Genomic DNA, 21,471 nt, shown 5'->3' on the forward strand with positions numbered 1-21,471 from the left:
TCTGGCTGACAGTTGGACAAGACAGAAGTGAAAAATTTAATTGTAAAAACATGTATTTATTAGCAGGTTACTTCTGCAAGCTCAAGAAAAGACTGGGGCCCTTGGAGTCTAATTTATGAGACATTCAATTTTTTCTGTTCCATGCTTCATCTGCTTTTTCCAGTTTCCTTATTTCTTATCCATTTCTTCTATACTTTCTTCCTTTTCTCCTCAGATACAAAAGGACATATTTAGGGTGTTCGATATAAACAGCAGTTGTCTAATTCAGGTGACTTATGGAGATGAGAGCTAAGGAAATATTTCTGGAAGTGCAGTGAGCATGAGCTTTTAGACCACTGATTGTCATGCTGTGTAGGTGTTAAACTTTTTTCTCAGTGTAAAAGTTTTTTCTGAATTTCAATCAAATGGCTACAGTTGAAATACATTTTTAAAAAATGCCAAAAAATCAGACATGGGGCATTTCACTTTTGACTGTCTTTATAATGTAGAATCAGATAAAAAAATGAAAATGTGAAACACTTAAAAAATGGAAGTCCCAAGGGGTTTTTCTTCTATACAATGTCTCTTTCCAATATTTTCAGACTTTTTTGCCACCAAAATATGCACAAAACTATTTCATGCAATACTTCATGTAGCTGTAAGTGTAGGTTTTAGCAAAATACTGAAAATATATGCATGCAATTCACATTGTGTTCTGTTTCTCATATCTCCTGTGACTTTTGCTTAGCTGGGATTTTGTGTCATTAAACATTATATGGAACAAAATAGCAGATCTGTGACTGTAGCCATATTGTTGGGACCTACACCAGCAAAGTAAACCAAAAGCTATTTATGAAAAGAGTAATATAGCATTAATATTTTGAAACTACCATGAAAAATGCAAAATGCAAGACTGTCGCATTCAATATAATTGTCTTTATCTATTGTTTCCTTTTGTTGGCAATTTCCTTGTTAGTGTTCCAGACAGCAAGACTCAACTCAGAAAGGACTGATGGAGAATTAGAAAGCTATACTCATGCAAAAAATAGCAGAACAATATTGAAAAAAACTCCTATTTGTTGGTTGCGAAAACTGGGTTAATTAGTTTGTTAAATGTTTTTTTCTTCAAATGTTACAGGTGCAAATATTTTACTGTTGCAGATGATATAATTGGATACAAAAGTGAATATCTATATGTGCAGTTAACTAATTTGAATGTGCAGAATTGGGGAACATAAACAGCTTCATGCTCACTTAGGTGCCTATGGAAATATAGTTGTTTATGTGTGTTTTGTGTGCTACATCTGCACTGAATTTAATTTTACCACAGTTGCTTACTGTAATAGTGGCTGTTATGCTGCAGGACTTTATTTAACCCGCTAGTGCACCTTATTGAAAATTCACATAACAGAAAGCTGCTTAGTAAAGCTGGATAGTATTCTAAGAGAGAAGTACTTATAACAATTGCGATTTTCTCAGTTTCTAGTGATGTATACAGAGTAATAGATACTTTCCCATTTTACTAAAATTTGAAAGTAATTTGTATTTTATTTCTTGAACATGGGGGAGCTATGTATCAGTCTCTTTTCCCAGGGGAGGTTTAGATTGGAAAAATTTCTTTACTTAATGGTTTGTCAAGCATTGGTACAGGCTGCCCAGGGAGGTGGTGGAGTCATCTTCCCCAGAGGTATTTAAAATGCTTGTAGACATGGTACTTAGGCACATTGTTTTGGGAATTTGGCAGTGTTGGGTTAAAGGTTCCATTTGATGATCTTAAGGATCTTTTCTTCAACTTAAATGATTCTCTAATTCTAAGTCAAGAAGAGCTATCTATTAATCTGTGGTAAAATTATTCTTTGCAACTCTCAAATAAATGATGTGGCTGCAAGTAATAACTTTAATTAAAAGCCACTTATTGTTAGAGTGCCACCAGTCCTCAGTGAAAGACATGAGCATATTTTCCAATATTCACATGCTGCTCTGCAACAGCTTACAGATTGTGTAAGATTCTGTAAGATTGTGGCTACAATCTGGCTGCTGGTACAGAGCGCAGGGAGGGCAGGTGGCATGGCGGGCTAGGGGTCAGCAGTGCTCTTTGCTGGCCCCATGATCTGCAAGTCACAGGAGATACTTTACCCTTCATGCCAGTTTGGAGACTAAGACTTAATTCTTTCTCTGGCCCTGTCTGCCAAGATTAGAAATAGGAGGACCAGTCCTGAGTTGTCACCCTCCTGATGCACACACCATTGGTGTGAGTAAAGTTGGTACAAAACTGGGCAGTTGGTTTAGTACTCTGTGGAGTTAAGTGGTTTATAATAAGTACTCAATGAAGGAAGAGGAGGTGAACCAAAAAAGCCAGAGACATCCAAACGAGTGCAGCAAGTCCCTTTCCTCCGGGTCCTGCTCTTTTTCACTGTTCATTACAATGTTCAGTACTATGTAGTCAAGCTATTACTGATTTGCAATAACACATACCCATTTTTACCCCACAGAAGAGGATATAGGATACTTCCAGATTGATGCTGTCAGTGGAGAGTTAAGAACATCCCGGCCTCTGTCACATGCTGAGAGATCTGACTACAGAATGATGGTGATAGCCAAGGATCAGGGGATGCCTTCGCTTCAAGGACGTGCTGCTGTTTACATCCAGGTACTTATTTACCTTGTACAGATAGAACAATTATGTTAAATGCTTTGTTTCTTTGAAGAAAAAAAAACAATTTTGGAAGAAGGTTGGGAAATAAACTGAAAAAAGGAAGAAACTCAAAATTGTAAGCACCTTGTCTCATGGTAATTTAGCTTAGCTGTTTTTTTGTTAAGGGAGGAAATGAGGGCAGACTCGATTAGTTAAGAATGCACAACAGCATTCTGGATCATTTTGCAGATAGATGGTGCTTGTGCTTTAGGAGATAATTGGAAACACTGGGAAAGAGGAGGAAAACATCCAGGTAGGCAGAGAGAAAAATATCAAGTGGGACTGAAAGTGGGGAAGAGAGTAGACTTGTTTGTTTTCTCCACTAAGTTGCTCTCTTTTCTAAATTCTGTCTCTATAACCTTGTATAAGGATATCTTATTTCTTTGTGCTGATTTATACAAGGCTGCTCTTCATGGGAGTGTGAAATGCAGCATGTGCTCATTCCATAGCCAGCCACCTGCTGTTCATCGAGCCACAGTGGGGCTGCTTTGTCCAGGCCACCTGTGCACTCCTCTGTCAGAGGCTGAGTGTTATTGAGGCTGCTATTTTCAAGTCACCCCTAAGATGGTTAATTTTGAATAGTTTGTAGCTTCAGTTCGGGCAAGGCAAATGCTGTTCCTACAATTAAAGAGAGTTAAAGGACTCCTCTCCCTGAGCAACGGGAGAAACACCGGGTGATGAACTGACTGTAAACCCCATTCCCCTTCTCCCTGCACCCCTGGAGGAGGAAGGAGGGGCTGGGAGGAAGGTGCGTTTTTAAGCTCTTTTGTACTTCTCATTACCCTGCTCTGATTTAGTTTGCAATAAGTTCAGTTAATATCTCTATTTCTAGTCTGTTTTGGCCGTGATGGTATTTGCTGAGTGATCTCTCCTGGTCCTTATCTCAGCTTATGACCTTTCATTATGTTTCCTGTCCCCTTTCCAGTGGCAGAGGGGAATGAGGAAGCAGCTTTGCTGGTACCTGGCATCCAGCCATGGTCAGCCCACTACACATTACACTGTTCATAATGACAGTGGGAAAATATTGCAGTCTTTGTGTTTTGGTTGCAGGTGATCCCACTTCCCAACGGGAGATCTGGCTTCTTTCAGAACTTCAAGCACTTTGTCGTACCTGAAAATTTTAAACCTGCGCAAGTGTTGGATTCTCTGAAGGCATCGAGTAACCATCTAGAACTTACAAGGAACCTGCATTTCAGTATTGCTAAAGATGATAATGTTCATTTTGAAATAGACAGCTTAACAGGAGACCTTTACCTTTCCAAGGAGCTTGACTATGAAACAGATTCACACTTTCTTTTGCAAGTTATTATAAAGGATTATAATAACCCCCCACAAAATAGCACTGTCTTCCTAAGTATTGATGTAGAAGATAAGAATGATCATTCTCCACATTTTCAAGATGACTTTGTAGTGATTGGCATAGAAGAAAACGTACCTGTTGGCACTTTGGTTTACACATTCAATGCAAAGGATGGAGATGGCGGTTTTCTGAACAGCAGAATAGAGTATTCCTTAGAAATAAGTAACACAGGTGAAAATCCATTTCTTATGCACCCTTTATATGGCACCTTGACCACAGCTTCTCCATTGGACAGGGAGATTACTCGTTCTGTGATCTTAACGGTGTTTGCAGAAGACCAGGCAATAAATCTGACTGATCGTCGGCTGGATTCCCTGGCTGTCAAAATTGTTATTTTAGATATCAATGACAACAGTCCCAGTTTTATGTCTTCACCTCTTTCCTATGTCATGGAGGATGTGGAGGTGGGCTTCCTTGTACACCACATAGTTGCAAAGGATCCTGATGAGGGAAGAAATGGACAAGTTACATACCACATTCTTTCAGGCAATGAAAACAAAGCATTTGTACTGGATAAAATCACAGGTACCATGACTTCTCTGGGGTTTCTTGTGTTGTGATTCTCACAGTAACTTTTGGGAGTGCATACCATACAATAGTGAAATACCACATTCATGTGGCACTCTGCTGAGGTGACTTATTGTCCTCAAGGGTGATTGCCTTGGACAGAGCACCATGCAAGCAGAGCAGTGCAGAGCACAGTAGTTAAACACTGTGAGACTCAGCTCAAAAATTTTGGCATAACACTGTTACTGTGTTGTGTAGGTGTACTGGGGCATCTTCCAATAATGTATTGAGGAAGGTGGGAAGAAAATGCAGGCAGTGAAATACTTTGTTCTGATTTTGGCATGATGCATACTTAAAGCATGTGCACACGTGTATGTTATGATATGTGCACATGAGGAAAGGCAAAGTTGAGATCAGGAAGTCTGCATCACTCTGTGAATGGAATGTGTTCAGTGGAGGCTCAAAGTGCTGATGAATTTCATTCTACAGCTCTCTGAAATTCTCTGCTTTCTAACTATTAGCTCTCACAAATGCTAATATCACTTTAATTGTTGTAATATTTTCTGGTTTTTATTCTGATTTTGAATCTATTAGGTGATGCAGCTGACACTGATTTGTGGAGCTCCTAACTGCATAACCTATGTGCAAAAGAAGACAAATATTTAAGTTAAATATAGTTAAAAAGTTAAACCCAAAGTTAAATAAAAAGCAATTTCTGAACTTCACTTGAATTTTCCATGAATCCCAATTTCCCTGGATACCAAAGGCAGTATTTCTGGGCCAATTAGCACTGTAGAGGGAATCACAGGTAATGAATGACTGCAAAGTCCAGAAGCCTTGCAGCAGTGGCATGGTGAAGCTACATTGGAGCTGTGAGTGCTGGAACAGCTGGGATCCTAACCTGGAGCAGAATTCTTTTTTAAAACCTTTTTTCTTTAAACTAGGACTCTTAACTACAGCCCAGTTTCTAGACCGCGAGGTTCAGGAGCACTACAGTTTGACAGTCATGGCTCTTGATGATGGCAGCCCAGCTCTCTCTGCCACACAAGTTCTAACCATCATTGTTCTTGATGTGAATGATGAGGCCCCGGAATTCCTGAAGCAACTTTATGAGACTGCAGTTCCTGAAAACAGAGATCCAGGGGAGTTTGTCATAAGAGTGGAGGCTGTGGACCGAGATGCAGGTAATTTGTGTCCTTTTCCTTGTAATATACTTGTGAACCATAGTAGACCAATCTGTTCTTGATGCCTTGTGTGTACAGCTGCTGTGCTTTTCCCAAGGTAATGTATGTCTTTCGAGTTTCAAAATATGAGTTTTGGTTCAGACTCTCAATCTTTAATTAGAGCTTGGAGCTATTCTGACTTGCACTTTGGGATAACTTCAGCTCTGATGGGTATATTAAATGTAAAATGTGTTCTTGTGTGACACAGCATGTTGTAGGTTTCACATGAAGAAAGACAACGTTCTCTGGTTATAAATCAGCAAACAATATTCAACTCAAATTTTATATCTGAACGTTTTGTCCCTCTCAATCAGAACATTTTGGATAAAGCAGTTTTAAAGCAGTTCACTAGTCAAGAGTCCTGGTTTTGTAAGAGCTGGCAAATGTGCGCTTATCTCTTCTGACCAGAGAGGGGCACTGTCATCCAAGATTTTCAAGCTGGTTGAGCTGTGAAGGGATAGTGGAAGCTGCTCCGGGTTTTAAAGAGGCTTTTTCATGCTAAAGAGTGTTAATGCATTGCATTTCGAAAACACACAGAATGGAGAAATAAGATGTGGGGATGGTTCATCTCCTCAGTGAATCACATGTAAGGACTAAACCTGAGAGAGTCTGCTAAGCAACAAAAAATTCCCTCCAGTTCTTCAACTACCTGCTCTTTTGAACTGTTTAAAATGCATAGCATACGATGTTACAGTTCATCCGTGTACTGAAGCACTTATACAAGGTCTGTGTGATAAATAATAAAATCTGGAAAGAGAGTTAAATATTACAATACTGCCATCTTTGGCCCAAAGGTAGTCTCAGCTCTGTGAATGACTTCATTTTTACTGTGGGTTCACTTTCTGTATTTCTTTAGAATTGTGTAAGATTGTGCTCTCTTAAAAACAGATAATGGAACTTGTTGGCAAAATAATCTTATGTATTCAGTAAGATTTGTAATTTTAATGTAGAACACTTATTGATTACAAAAGGCTGATGTGGGCTCAGTAAGAGGTATCACATAGAAAAGACATTTCCCCACGAGTATGTCAAGTATTTAGAAATTAGGAATGTGTAGGTATCCCAGTCTGTTTTGATTCCACAGCAGCTGAGCTGTACTGCAGTCTGCCTCTGTATCTCACTCTTCCAAATATTTTCTTTTGTTTGTGGATCACAAAAAAGGTGGTACTTGAAGAAAGGTTTGGAAGATAAAGGAGGCAACTGAGAATTTGCTTGAATTCTTCTCCCTCCTTTTCCATCCCTTATATTTTTTTCACATCTTGTGGGAAATACAGCAGAAAGGAACTTTCCAGAGCAGTTAGTGGGAGGGAGTCAGGGTGGCTTGGCAGGGTGGAGAGGAAGGGCATTCCAAGTGTACTGTGTGGCACAGTGTGTGCCAGCCTGTGCAGACAGTTTGGGCTGGAGTACTGTTGTGGCTGATGGTTCCTTCCTGCTAGTTTTTAAAGTTCATTTTCCAGTAACCACAATCCTTCTGTTGGGTCTTTTTCTTACATTTGCATGACTTGGCCCCATGTCATGGGTGTGTCATACTATTGTGTCAAATTAATATTGAAGTGATGTTCATAATGTAAGAAAATTTGATTAATATAGGAGTCATATAAATAGAATGCTACTCACTTTTCTTATGTTTTTGGAACACAGTTTTGGAATAAAATTACTCCTGTCATGGTGTCCTTTTTTTTGTTTTTCCATCATATATTTTTTTTACACACTCTTTAAATTGCAGTTCACATCCCATTAATAGTATCAGTGGAGGACGTTTTCCCATCACACTTTTTTGTTCACTTTGTATGTTCCCCGAGTGACCACTGGGAGGAACCAGTCATTATCAACTTTTTGTTTTATTTTCCTTTCTTCTTCTTCATTCTCTGTGACTGGAAGGAGATCTTTTTTTGGGGAAATCACAAGTAAAACTTCTGACTTTGGAATGGTTTTCTTTCACATGAATATCCCTGAAAACTTTTGTTCAGCTACCTCCCTCCTTGACATTACAACACCCGCACTTACTGCATCTCTATGTGGCATGACTTTGGGAGCCTTAAGGGATCCCTCCATGCCCTCACCCCTACCCAGCTGACATCTGACAGCTCAACATCAGCAAATGCAAGTGTAAAAGACGGTAACATTGGAAAATATGCCTGTTGGAAAAATGTACATGGCAAAGCAAAGATACCAGCAGCATATTTAAGATAGGTGAGGGTTTTTTCTTGAGGTAGGTCTTTGCAGAAGACTAAACTAGCAAACCAAACTAGCATTTGGTAAGGTCTTCTTTTAATCTCATGTGCACCTCTGTGGTTCAATAGTTATGTCTGGAGCCTTAGGAAAAAAATCTTGAAAGGTTAATAGGAACCATTGACTTTGAGTTATGAGACAGGGCTTACTGCCATCCATTGGACATTATTGTAAAGTCCTATAAAGATGAAATTTGAATCTGGATTTGGGACAGGGAGGAAATTTTTTATTTCAGTTTGTAATTTCAGCTTCTAAAGTGTGACCAGTGCTACTGAATAATTAACCAGCAGGTTGGATTGAGTGCAAATGTACTAGCTGCTGTGCTGTGGTGTGTGCATGTGTAGAGTCAGCATGCTCCTCTCCTGGACAGGGTGTGCAGCTTTTTCCTAATGCTACTTTACACTCCTAGCAGTTGGATATGGGAAAGAAGTCAGTAAATGATTGGTAAATAAATGTAATTAAGATGTCACATATCTGTGTTCTTTAAGGGTTAAAAGTTTTAATTTCAGCATTGTGTGAATAGTCAACTTGGATGGCACCCATGTTTTTTCAGCCCTGGTTGTGAATAGTGTCCATTGTGGAATCTGCTGGCGAAGGAACTGGGTTGAAGCAGCTCAATTGCAGGAGGCAAGAAGTTAATACTATCAGACCTGCAGCTTTGTGTCTCTTTTTTTTCATCTGTAGCGTATTGGTGATAAAGGATAGATAAATGCAAGCAGAAGTGTGAATAGCTTTTAAAATTTATTTGAATTTTATCTGATATGGGCAGATCAGATAAATATATGTATGTAACCTGAGACTTTGAAGGCATTCACTTTGACTGTCCTCACTGATGTGGTTTTTCTTCCTTCTTCTGTAAAACTGAAAGGATTTCTGTAAGTCATTTTTCCTCCTGCTGTGTGTTGTATACATCCCTCCCTTGACTTAGTATAGGTGTGAATGCATTCACAGTAGTAATTCTCTTAATCAAATTTCAGTAGCACTGTCAACCACTTAACAAAGCTATTTAAAGGCAAATTAGATTAACTATGTTAAAAACTGTACACTCTGTTTCTTCTCTCACATGGGTGTTTCTCCATCAACTCCAGTGCAGATTGTCTTGTGCTTGACTGCAGCAGATGAGAACAGGCAGGCAGTGTTTGCAAATGACTAGAAGTGTCATGTAATTTTTCAGGTGTACCAACTGTCCTTACCCTACTCAAGGACTAATTCTGGGTGGGAAAAACACAGAATGGTTGACTGGAATGTAAGAAAATATAAAAAAAAATAAGGGCACAGTAGTTAAATCCTTCAGGTATAATGTAGGATTAAACCCATTAAAGGTAATGATATAGGTGTGATGGAGATGACATTATACTTTCCTTGGGAGAATGTTTCAACTCGAAGAAATATGAAAGTAATTATCTTACAATCATAATAGGTAAGAATGTTGAGTCTCATTTCCTGTTCAACTAAGGTGGGCAACTTTGAAAGAAAGGTTTCTAAAACCTTTAAAAGTTTTAGCCTATTTCCTAGAGAAAGATGGGAAGGCTAATATCCCTGCACTATATACAACTGGTAGGTCTGATCAGGAACTGTATGGAATTATCATTCAGAAGAACCTGGAGGGGAAAGAAAGAGACAAATAAGTAGACCTGAATGTGAGAAGAGTTGCTGTGTTTTACTAAGATTTTCATTCTGTTTTAAAGGGCTGAATTCATTGCTTCAGTATGAAATCTTACCAGGAGCTGGTTATGAGAAATTCAAGATGACCTCAGACAGTGGAGAACTCGTAACAGCTGCATCACTGGACAGGGAAACCCAGGAGGTTTTCAGTATTAAAGGTAGCAGTGTGAAATATCTATGAATGCCTCTAAAGTGGGAAGTGAGAGTGAGCGAGGTGTTACTATCAGCATTACTTTTTTCATGCCTTCTGAATTCAATGCACATAGTAAGATTTTCCAGTACAGAAGAGCATATGGTTTTTGCATAGCATAAATAACTCTCCTACTCTGATATTATTAAAGAACGTCTATTGTTGCAACCACAACCACTGAACGAAAATTGCTTTCTTTTTATTGATCTTAGTTTTGGTTCGAGACAGTGGAACTCCGTCGCTGTCGAGCACAGTGACAGTAATCTGCACAGTGCTGGATGAAAATGATCACTCTCCCACATTTCTTCTTCCTCCCTCTGAGATCTTTATTCCAGAGAACCAACAGCTTTCTGTTGTTTACATTATCCGGGCTGTAGATATGGATGCTGGCAATAATGGAGCTCTAAGATACAAAATAACTGGTAAGTTATATTCCATCATTTTGTTAGTATAAATCAGGGAAATATTTATACAGCAGCATCCAAGTTTTAGGCTAGTCTTGATTTTACCAGGCCTCCTAAGCTCCCATCTTGTCCACATGCTTCTTTTATGTGGAAAAGAAAAGAGATCTTTCACCCTTTTGTAAGCACTAATAAGCACTTCCCAGGCATACTTTCATTCTGCGTTCTGGATTTGAAATAGTGCAGAACAGAGAAACACAAAAAAAATACCAAATGCTGGAATGAGGCATTAATCATGAAGGCATAATTTTTGTCCATTTTGTTATAGTTTTAGAAGTCTGAATGTAAATATTCCCTTGAAAATATACCCAAGAAATAATTGAAATTTATTTATTTAATGCCATTTATTAAATTTTATTTTGTGAGAGCTTCTTTCACCCAGCAATTAGTAATGTCATACTTGGCTTCCATCTTGCCAAACTCTCCCTGTGTCCACTATGCCAATGTAAGCTCCACAACTGTTCAAAGCCTCCTGTAGTATCTTTGGACAAGTACAAGTTTGCTGTGCTTTCTTTGGGTTGTGGCTGTCAGCAATAGCTCAAATATGGGCAGAGAGCTACTGTGGTTAAAACCAACACATTTTTATTTGAAGAAACAGTTATGAGTTCCTTTGTTTTCTTGGTTTTAATGTTGTGATCTCTATGACATTTAATTTAGTTACCTTTGGTCTTTCTGCATGTTATAAACTATGTAAGCCATTCACTGTTACTAAAAATGCTGACTTTTCAGTTGATTGCTTCATATTTATTCCCAGTGCTCCCAAATCATGACCTTGCCCAAGTCTTGAATTCTAAGAGATAGGTTTGTAGAAGAGAACTAGGTGCAAGCAATTACAATTGTCAGCAATGCTTTATAGAGTTGTGGAATTTGTAACTAAGGTTGTGGAATTTGTAACTAAGGTTGGGAAGAGGTCACTTCATGGAGCAGCGCAGATGCATGAGATTTTATAAGGTGGGCTGGTTTGGGAACAAAAGATATGCATCTGGCCAAAAGGCCAGTCTGTAAATTGTTATGACATTCTGCATTTCCTATCACTGCCACTCACTGATTTAAATGAAACACAGGTTTTAATTTGTATGAGAAATATAATATGTGAAAGGCACACAAGCACACCAGCTCTATGAGCAATTGGACCTTGTTACTGCAATTAGCATAGAATATTCACAAGGGTTCTTTTTTAAAAGTAGTTTTTTGTGATCATTTCATTTTTTATGTGTTTGAAAGGTGGAAATGTTGGAGAATACTTCACACTAAATAACACGTCAGGCAAGCTGCTGGTCACTCGTAGCTTAGACAGAGAAGACATCGGCAATTTCACTCTTGTAATTGAATGCCATGACCTAGGCAGTCCCTCGAGAAGCTCCACTGCACAGCTCTATCTAACAGTCTTGGATGAAAATGATCACAACCCGTTGTTTGCAAAGACCCAGTATCAAATCTCAGTGACAGAAGACCTGGAGGAAGGCTCAGCCATCCTGGACCTCTCTGCTTCTGATGAAGATGCTGGCCTGAATGGTGAAGTTATGTACTCCCTTATTGATGACACCTATGGAGCATTTGCCATCAATACTGTCACAGGATCCATCATTACTACAAAGGCACTGGACAGGGAGACCAAATCCCAGTACACTTTTAGGGCTGTGGCAAGTGACTGTAGCACCCATTTTCCGAGAAGCACCACTGTCAGTATTGTGGTGCACGTTAATGATGTCAATGACAACGATCCTGGTTTTTTGCAGAATCCTATCAGGGTCTTTGTGCCTACTGAAACTGCTGTGAATGAGACAGTAGCCACTGTGAAAGCAGAGGATGTGGATCTGGGGTCAAATGGAGCTGTTGTTTTTAATTTGATGATGGCAGAAACTGTATTTCAGGTCAATGTGAAGACAGGTGACATCATTCTTCGGGAGCCCTTGGCTTTCGAGAACTTCAGTACCCAGCTGCTAGTGATGGCTTCAGATCAAGGCATCACACCTCGAACGGCCACAGCTGTGGTCATTATCTTTACAGAAGAGCAAGAGGAGGTGATCTCATTCAGCCACAGCCTCTATGAAGCAAGTGTGCCTGAGAACAGTGCAGCAGGTGGGCATGAAATCCCTCTTCTTGTAGTTGACAATCTCCCCTCCTTTTGGAATTGAAATTGTAATGAATAGTATAGGGAAACCATTTTTTAATGTTCAGCAGCAGGGAAAAGTTAATGTGGATGTAGCCAATACCCCTTTGCTCCTTTCAAATGCACCAGCACGAAAAAGATGCAATAGGGGAGGGATATCTAATCATCAGTGGGTTCATTCATTTAGCAAAATTACTATAATGATGGGTGGACAACATTTACTTGTTATTTCACTGGGCAGTGCACACAAGCTCATATGAGTTGAGTGTTGGGACCCAGTTGCAACCTGGCATTTCTTGTTTTCACAAAACCCTTCACAGACTGTAGTAGCTTTCATAAATACCTTACTGAAGTTTTAGACTTTGCAGAAGAAGGAGAAAGGGGAGTAGGATGGGGTAGAGAAGGTCAGACGCTATTGATGCATGGTCACTTGGGCATGCTTCTACAGTGTCTCTCTAGGTAGAGACTGTACTGTGGAATGCCACCTATTGACCAACCAGCTTCAGTCACAAGGTGCTTACAGATTTATTTGGATTTGTTCTGGATATTGATGAGAATTACTGCTCTACTTTTTTATAATTCAAAGAACATTAATAGTTATCCCTCCAGCCAATTAGATGTGGTGTCTTCTCCTGCATCAGGGATTGGTCCTGATGAGGGGCAGAAAGGAATGGCTTTCACATATTTCTGTCCACAAATCTCACTATTTAATTGGCCAGATGTATTTAAAGATCTGACTTGCACTATATTCTCAATTAAAACAGCTCATGAGATTTGCCTTGAACAAGTAATTTCTCTTTTATAATTCAAACTTCTCTCAGTAAAACAAAAGCAATATTCCCTTATATCCTAAGGGTTTTGTGAGACTAATGGATTCCTAGCTCTTGAGTAACAGCCTGTATATTGGATTATGAATCAGTAAATAAGAAATGTGTTAGTAATTTTGGAAAACTAATCAATATTCTTGGATGATTGCAAACAGAAGGGGTGAAGATGGCTGTTGCAGTAATTACTGCTGTGGTTATTCAGCCATTCCTTCCTCTGTGCTTGTTTGGGACTACAAGCCAAATTTTTGAATTGTTACATTTAATGAAAGAAAATAAAGTTCAGAGCTTTATGGCAATAGATAAACTGCTCTGATCCTAGATTTTTTTAAGTGTAGATGTGTTCCTGGGTCAGGCTAAAAAGCCAGCCTGAAATTACAGAAATGCCCCAAGGAACTGTGGTATCAGAATGCCATTTTGTTCTCCCATTCAATCTATAGAAATATAATTAAGATTCAATTTAAGTTGTTTTGATTAAAGGAAATTTAGCAAAGCTTCAGGGTAAACAGGCGGGTTTGATCACAAAATGTTAGTTTGTGTTTAATAATACTTCTATTTGCTAAGAAGATCAAATTCTTCTAAGAATATAAGCGATTTTACCAAATACTAGTACTGTTTGTCTCTGTTTATACTATTTCCTTTTTTCATAAGCATAAATAAATATCAAATATTTTACATTTCAGTGGGGAAGAAAAGCATGATTGTAATTAAAACTCCCATAGAAGTTAACTTATAGGATAGATGTGATCCTGGGACCCCTACAAACGTGAATGGTACCAGTGTATTCAGTCCAGGGAAGATTTACATTACATACTGATTATTTGTAGAACTGGTATTAATAAATGTGGCTTCTCTTCATAATTTTATTTCTGCCTTAACTGATGGAGGGGAAAAATGCTACGTTTATTTTAAAAAGAATAAAAAATGTGAATAATATAAACAACAAAAAACCAAAGCCAAGGGTCCTTAGTTTTAATTTAGTCTGAACTCATCAAATGGGCAAGTGCCTCAAGAACTGGTCCTTGTGGTCACATTTTCTTTAAGTGTTTAAACTCCAAGTTTAATGACCTTTAGAAAACCCCACTTTTCTATTTTTTTTGTTTAGTATTGAATATTTAATGTCTTTGAATACTATAAACGGTTCTACAGCAGGCACTCAGAAGCTAATCAATAAATAATCAAGTGACTGTGCTCTTCAGGGGGTAAAAAACCTTTATTATTTACCTAACTTTTAGTTGAATGGTTGTTTGCATAACACTTGGAGACAGATTCACCAGTAAAACTTCTTGACTCCTCTATTTTGTTTTTCTATTAGATATCAAATATGTATCCCCTCATTCTTTAACACTCACGTCCCCTGAAAGCCCAGCAGTGAGCGCAATAGCCCCACCACACTAATAAGACAGGTCAAGGTATAGCCTATGGAAAGGAGGCAATGGGCTACATTTTCTAAGTTAGAACATAACGGCAAAGGGGTATGAAACAACTCCTGGAAGGCAGATTTAGCAGTAAAGTGGGACAGTCAAAGAATCACAGAATGGGTGAGGTTGGGTTAGGGACCAAAAGGGTCATCTGGTCCTACCTCCCTGCTCAAGCAGGGTCATCATAGAGCACATGGCACAGGATTGTGTCCAGACAGTTCTTGAATCATTATCTCCATGCTCAGCTTTTCATTTCATGGCAATTAAGAGGTCTGAAGAAATAATAGCAAGGGTGAACACAGGTTAGATGGCAGAGGACAGTGAAAAAAGACTACTATAATGAGGACTGAAGAAAGAAGAAAGTGCTACAGTGATACAGCTGCTCTGTGTGGTGCTGGTGTTAAGACATACATATAAAAAACCCCCATATATATAAAACATATATGCCCTAACAAAGAATTCAGCAAGTGTTTTGGAGCTGATTTGGCCAGGTAGGCAAATGCTGTTCACTCTAGCTGAATCTAGGCTGTATAGAACAGTTAGTCATACTTCCATATGCAGTCAGACTGTATGTGGAAAAAACCATTAAAAAACCCCTGAAAGAACCCCTGGATTTACATATTTTACATTACTCTTCATGCCTTCCTATATTTTCTACTAATTCAGAGGTCAATTGCCTAGCATTTCAAGCTGATCTGACTGCTTTTGCTTTGAACCTGATCTCCCTGCTGCCTTGCTCTATCTTCAGTGCTGAATGTGTTTTGCAGGGAGAAAGCTCCCTTTCACTGATTTTTCTCTATTAAGAGTTACATGATGTGACCTCTGCTTGAGGCAATGTCTGAATTGGGTGTGACTGGAATGGCAAGTTCCAGCAGATGGACATTTTCTATTGCTCTTTATCTGTATAGAGCCTGTTTATGTCACAGCTGACCTCACACTTTGGTCATATTTTTTTGACAATGAACTGTAAAAATTCACTGGTGGGAGGAATTGTTTTCTGTGAAGGGTATCAGAACAAGAGATTTGTGCTCTGCTGAAAAAGGAGTTGTAAACAATTCTATCTGCATGAAAAATGTGCAGCTTAAAGATTAGGATATGAGGACTCAGAAAAAGAGTTTATTAACCTAGCCTCTGAAAAACAGGGATTCAAGTAGAAATGCTGCTACTTCCTTTATTTCTGGTAGTATTTCTTCTTAAACACACAAGCAAACAAAAAGATGCAGAGAGTGTTAAAAGATAAAGAGGTATATTCTTCAGACCTTGGGTATTTTTATCTCTATATCTGCTCTGAGGATGGTGTGAATGATTGTCCTTGCAGTTTTCTGTAGTAAACCAAAGTTGCTTGGCAATGAAAATTCAACCTACAGCCCCTTATTTTAGTTCCTAAAGAACTCTAGGTCAGCATTCATATATCTCTCTTTACATATTGAACAGATAGATGTTGATTCCAGAGCTTTTCTAGTAAATATTTTACAAGTATATTGACAAGTACAGAAAATCACATGTCAAAATTGGCATACTTTTTCTTTTGGCAGACAGATTTTGAGAGCAAATAGTGAACCCTTAATAGAAAACTTCTGGTTTCTAAAACATACTTTTTTATTTCAGCAGTTACATATTATCAGATCATTGTAATAGCAAGGTTTTCTCTTATTTTTTATACTAAAGTCTTTTTCTGTGGCATCCAGGACACTGACTATGACCTTTGTGATATCATAAAATAATTAGTTGCCTCTAATGCTGTTTGAAAGAGCTCAGGTTGCCTCGTTCCATCACAGCAGCATGGAAACAATTACAATTTAATTAAATAATTAAAAACATTAAAATCAATGGCCATATATGCTAGACAATTTTGTAAGTCACTTGAAAGCAATAATTATTTGGAGGTTGTGATAATGCCTTTTGAACTTACTATATTTTTGTTAAATGTGATGGTTCTGAGCAGGATAATTTATTGAGTTCCACATTTTCCCTTTTATTTTATTCCAAACAGGATTTCTATTTCATGTCTCCTACATTTTATATTAAATCATTGGTCTTTTCATGGGATTTGGATTCTATGTGAATTGACACATAGCTATGCACATAGTTTCATCTTTTCTTTCCCTTTGTCAAAAGGTGACTGATTAAAATTCTGAGGGATATTTAATTTAAGATACTGTTCAAAAAGCCAAATTGAATCCTGATAAATGGAGAAAAAAAATAAACTCTTTCTGGTCATTTGTGGGTGACATGATGCACCAAAACCCAAAAAAAAATTAGATATGACTTCAGGTAAGAGAGAAGTCCAATGATTCCTGTGAGTTTGCAATTAGGAGAAGTTAAATCTCATAATTTTATTTAGGCAGGTAAAGTTGTTATCCGATGTATAATTTACTGAGGAAGGAGGTATAGACAGTGCTTTGTTGATGAATTTTTAATATAGGAAAAATAATGGAGAATTATTGTCTACTAAACTAATGAATGAGCACCTAACGTAGTATGTAGTTGTCTATTTCCTATTTATATCAATACTGTAAAATTAGAACAAAACCTTCTAGGTCAACATGATGAAAATGTCTTATTGCTTCCATAGGTACATCGCTTCTCACAGTAGAAGCCTATGAACACAAATTTACAGGAGAACACATAAAATACAGCATCTTCAATGACCAGGAAATATTCTCCATACACCCTGTTACAGGTACATCTTATAATTTTTTTCAAGTGTCTGTGTGTATTTTGGAGCATTAGCAAGTTCCTACCACAAGAGCAAGGGCTAGATATCTTAAGAGTACTACCTAGTAATAATTCTGTTACAATGAGCAGGTCATTAGTAAATCCAGGCACTGTCATAAACTCGCGGTAAAAAGAAATTGAGCACCAGTATACCTGTTTAAAACACTCAGTTCTGATTTACTGTTGATCACCAGGTGTTGGGAGTTGATAAACTACTGCTTTGTGATTCAAGCTGAGATTCCACCTTGTTTCTCATCATACAGTTTCCCAAAAACTTAATAAATAAAATTCTTCAAAACACTTCTAAAGTAGAAGCATTAGACTTTTGTTGATTTAATGCTCTTTTTTTCAGGCAAGCATCAACATGTTTTAAAGTTAAGTCTGTTTAATTTTTTTGTGATTATACTTGTGTTCTGCAGCAGTTCTGCTTTCACCTGCTTTTTTTGTCAGGAATTCCAGGTGCAGGAGGGTGAGGTGTTCCCCATGTACATTTACATTTTCTCCTCTAAGGCTCCTAAGAGAGCACAGCTACTCTGGTTACCTCTCAGGTCCTAAACATCTGCAATACATTTGGCTTCCAAATAGCTGCAGTCTCTTTTTTGGGATGGCACATAGACAGTGTAAGCAGTTTTCCTCAGAAACAGTGTAAATACTTGTACCCTTAATAAATAGCTTTATCCCTGAGTTTCTGAAGACTTTAACCTCTGATTATCATGATGTCTCCAGGCAACAAATTCCATTCCACTAAAATAATTTTTTTAGATGAGGGGTGCTTGAAGCGCATACTTTGATTTTCAAGTCCTTCTTCTTTCACTGAAATAAAACTAGAGAGATTGGCCTTAAAGAACATCTTAGACCCAGACAGGTTTTTTACTGAGGAAGTGAATCTTTCCCAATATCACCTTAAAAAAAAGAAAATTCAAATGGTATTTTCTCCTTTTTTATCAAGCTAGGCTGAAAAATGATTATGTGATGCTTTGAAGGGTCTCATTCCATTGTCTTCACAAACAGGAGTGGAATATCTATAGCAGTGAATGTCACAAGCCTTCTTTTGGAGACATTTGATCCATTGTAGTTTCTTCTGTTTCCTTTCCTCTGAAGCCTCTCTTGTGTTTCTTAGAAAAAAATAATTGAAGTTCAACCTTTAAGGACTTTTGAAGAGCAGTGCTTATATTAGCATAATTTTGACACCAGTAATTCTCTACCCCTTGCTTCTACAGCAGAAGTATTTTGAGCCGTACCAAAATTTTGCCCTGTCTGTAATTCATGTTCTGAACAGCCAAAGGTCTGCTCTACTTGCCTTTTCAAGCACTGATGGAAATTAACCACACTTTGGAGAGCACTTTATACCATTTTCAAATTTTTTATTATGCTGTAGAATTATAGAAAGAGTAGGAAGTGACTCAAAGACATGAACTAGTCTGTATCCCTGATGCAGGAAGGGAATCAATTGTGCCAAAGTATGACAGAAATTTGTACTGTCCTTAAAAACCATCAGGGACAGTGATTCTGTAAACCGTCTCAAAAGTCTCCAAAAGTCTTGGCAATTGGAAAGTTTTTATTCATATTTATCTGAATGTTTGCTGAAATGTTTTAAACTTATTACTTCTTAACCTAGTAAGAGTAGACATAAGACAAAGGCAACCCCCCTATTATTTGCATATTTGAAGATTGTTACCCTGTTTTTTCTTCAAGTGCACTTCTGAAGAATGAGCAGCTCTGGTTCTTTCACATGTTCCTCCTAGGTGGTGTACCTCAAACTTGATTATTTGTTTCAGTCTTCAGCAGAGCCTTTCAGTTTGCTCTCTGTCATCTGGAAATGTATTTCTTCTGCCACTGTCTGATTTCTCTGTAAATAGAATGTGATATTTTAAAGTGTTGTGCTGAAAATAAAACACCTTTGAAATCCTTATGTTCAAGATGCAGGTCCATAAACAATAGTTAATGTTTGCTTATCCTAGAAAATAAAAAATAAAAAGCACTAGTTTGGGGAGCCACAGTTGATGCATTCTTATGATAGCCCAAGTTTGGGATAACAAGATTCATGACATCATTACTGAAAAGTCCATGCAAAACTGAATTTGAATTCTAATGAAAATTAATATACAAATCAAGTATGTTTTATGCTTAGATGTAACAAAGAATTATGAGTATGTTCCTAGAACATTGAAACAATGTCTATGGATTTTCAAGGACATTTAATGTGGAGGTGACCAGTTGTCCTTATCATCTCAATAAGTCTCATTCTTTGTTTTTTTGGTGGAGTAACAGCTCAGGGGAAGGGGGCTCACTGTGTCAGAAGGAGTGAGTGTTTTGCCTGTGTGTCAGTCAGATACAGAAATTGCTACAGCTGTTGCCTGATGTGGATTTTGGTGGAGGGGAAGATGTAGCCACTGTCAGATGAAGGACAAGAGTCTCTTCCGACATGGCTGTCTCACTGTTGTGCGCTGAGGAGGAAACATCATGCAGACACTTTTTCTCTATTCCTCTGCTAGCAAATTGGCTTAGTTATTGGAAATTGCCAGTGTAGTGATGGTTGGAGAAAACTTAGCTATCCAAGATTTATTCAGTACCTAGTATGTTGGGGTGATGGTAGGTAGAAAAAGGACACAATGGCAAGCTTGCTGGAATTCTGCCATGTGTTCAATGGAGGTGACCATATATGTTTGGAATTTCATAACTGCATTTGTACACATTTTTTCCTGAATGAGTATGTCACATCTTGAGATGATTTTTTTTCTTGTAATAAACCAGGCACAGTCACAGTAAAAGATCCAAAGTACCTTGATTATGAAGATAAGTGTAAAATACATCTTACAGTTGTGGCTGAAAATAGCTTCAATTCAGTGTTCTGTGGAATGACAGTTTTGATTCAAGATGTGAATGACAATACACCTAAATTTGAGCAAAGCTATTACACAGCATCAATATGGGAAGGCCAGGGTCCTAAAACAGACATCATACAGGTAAGTGAAAGTATATCTTCCCAAGCGCAGTGCTGTAGTTCAAAAGAAGTTTGGCTGATCTGTTAATCACTACAATCCTGTTAGCTCTATCTTGGACCATTCTGTCCTAAAAACTGGGAGTAAGGTTCTTGGTGTTGCTACTAGTCTGCTTAGATATCTAAAATATTACATTATTCTTTCTTCTAGACCATATTTCAGATCAGATAATTCATTCAGGTCTGTTGAGCTGAAAGAGATTCTATATCTTCTGGGCAACTGTGCACCTGGAATTTAAATTCTCTTTTTAAAAAAAAATTCTGTTTCTATCTTCAAGCAATTGAAAAATACCATTCAAATCTGTGGGTATGGTTACAATATAGGCTGGGTCCTGTATTAATGCCTCTACTGAAAGGACTATGGCAATAAAAATAATACTTTCTGCTCATCAGACTAGTAGAGTCAAACCCAAGTGTTCAATTTAAAATCTGCTGCCTAAAGAGCAGCTTGTCTTAATTTAAATGTGCAAACACTTCTTCCTCTGAATGGGTCCATTCTCCCAAAATGTTTCCATCTGGCTGTGTTAGAGCAAAAGAAGACATCAGTTGGACTAGAAGAACATATAATTTCCTCAGTACGTGTTCTTGCATTGCAAGTCAGGTCACGGTGAGGGTCATGTTAGGTACTAAAGATACTCCCTCTCTAGAGAATAAATAAATGAAAAGCTACAAATGCCTCCAGGGCAAAGTGATTAGAAACTGATGGACATTCTATTTAGAGAAACATATGTCCAGGAATGGAGAAAAATCAAAAGACAGTCAAGCCAGATGTGTAATCAAAATTTTATGACAGAATACATTCTGTTTTCTTTATTCAATCTGACTGGTTGCCTCTGCTATGTTTTGGATCCCAGACTCATTATAATGCTTGTTCAGAAACAAAAAAATACAAAGATGATTCTTCAAAGAGTAAGAGGACTCTTTGAGTAACCTGTTCGCTGCTGCTGAATGTTCCTTATTCTGTTGGCAAATCTTTACAGATTGCCTCTGCCCTTTTTACATTTTCTGGTTGGTATTTTTAAAAGGTAATTATTGAACTATTCCATGAAATCTCTGAAAACATAGTAGTTTAATTATTTTAT

General features: G+C 37.9%; 1 protein-coding gene across 1 annotated transcript in view; it reads left to right on the top strand.

The window, feature by feature from the left end:
* The window catches only part of DCHS2 (dachsous cadherin-related 2), a 61,895-nt gene that overhangs the window by 27,319 nt on the left and 13,105 nt on the right, over positions 1 to 21,471 (top strand). Inside the window, exons 7-14 of the mRNA XM_031055180.1 lie at positions 2,472 to 2,629; positions 3,725 to 4,559; positions 5,486 to 5,725; positions 9,685 to 9,819; positions 10,064 to 10,273; positions 11,537 to 12,394; positions 17,246 to 17,353; positions 20,143 to 20,354. Coding sequence (XP_030911040.1) covers positions 2,472 to 2,629; positions 3,725 to 4,559; positions 5,486 to 5,725; positions 9,685 to 9,819; positions 10,064 to 10,273; positions 11,537 to 12,394; positions 17,246 to 17,353; positions 20,143 to 20,354 — 2,756 coding nt within the window. The remainder of the gene's footprint in view (positions 1 to 2,471; positions 2,630 to 3,724; positions 4,560 to 5,485; positions 5,726 to 9,684; positions 9,820 to 10,063; positions 10,274 to 11,536; positions 12,395 to 17,245; positions 17,354 to 20,142; positions 20,355 to 21,471) is intronic.

The sequence above is a fragment of the Geospiza fortis genome, unplaced genomic scaffold (assembly GCF_000277835.1).
Source record: "Geospiza fortis unplaced genomic scaffold, GeoFor_1.0 scaffold40, whole genome shotgun sequence".
NCBI lineage: Eukaryota > Metazoa > Chordata > Aves > Passeriformes > Thraupidae > Geospiza > Geospiza fortis.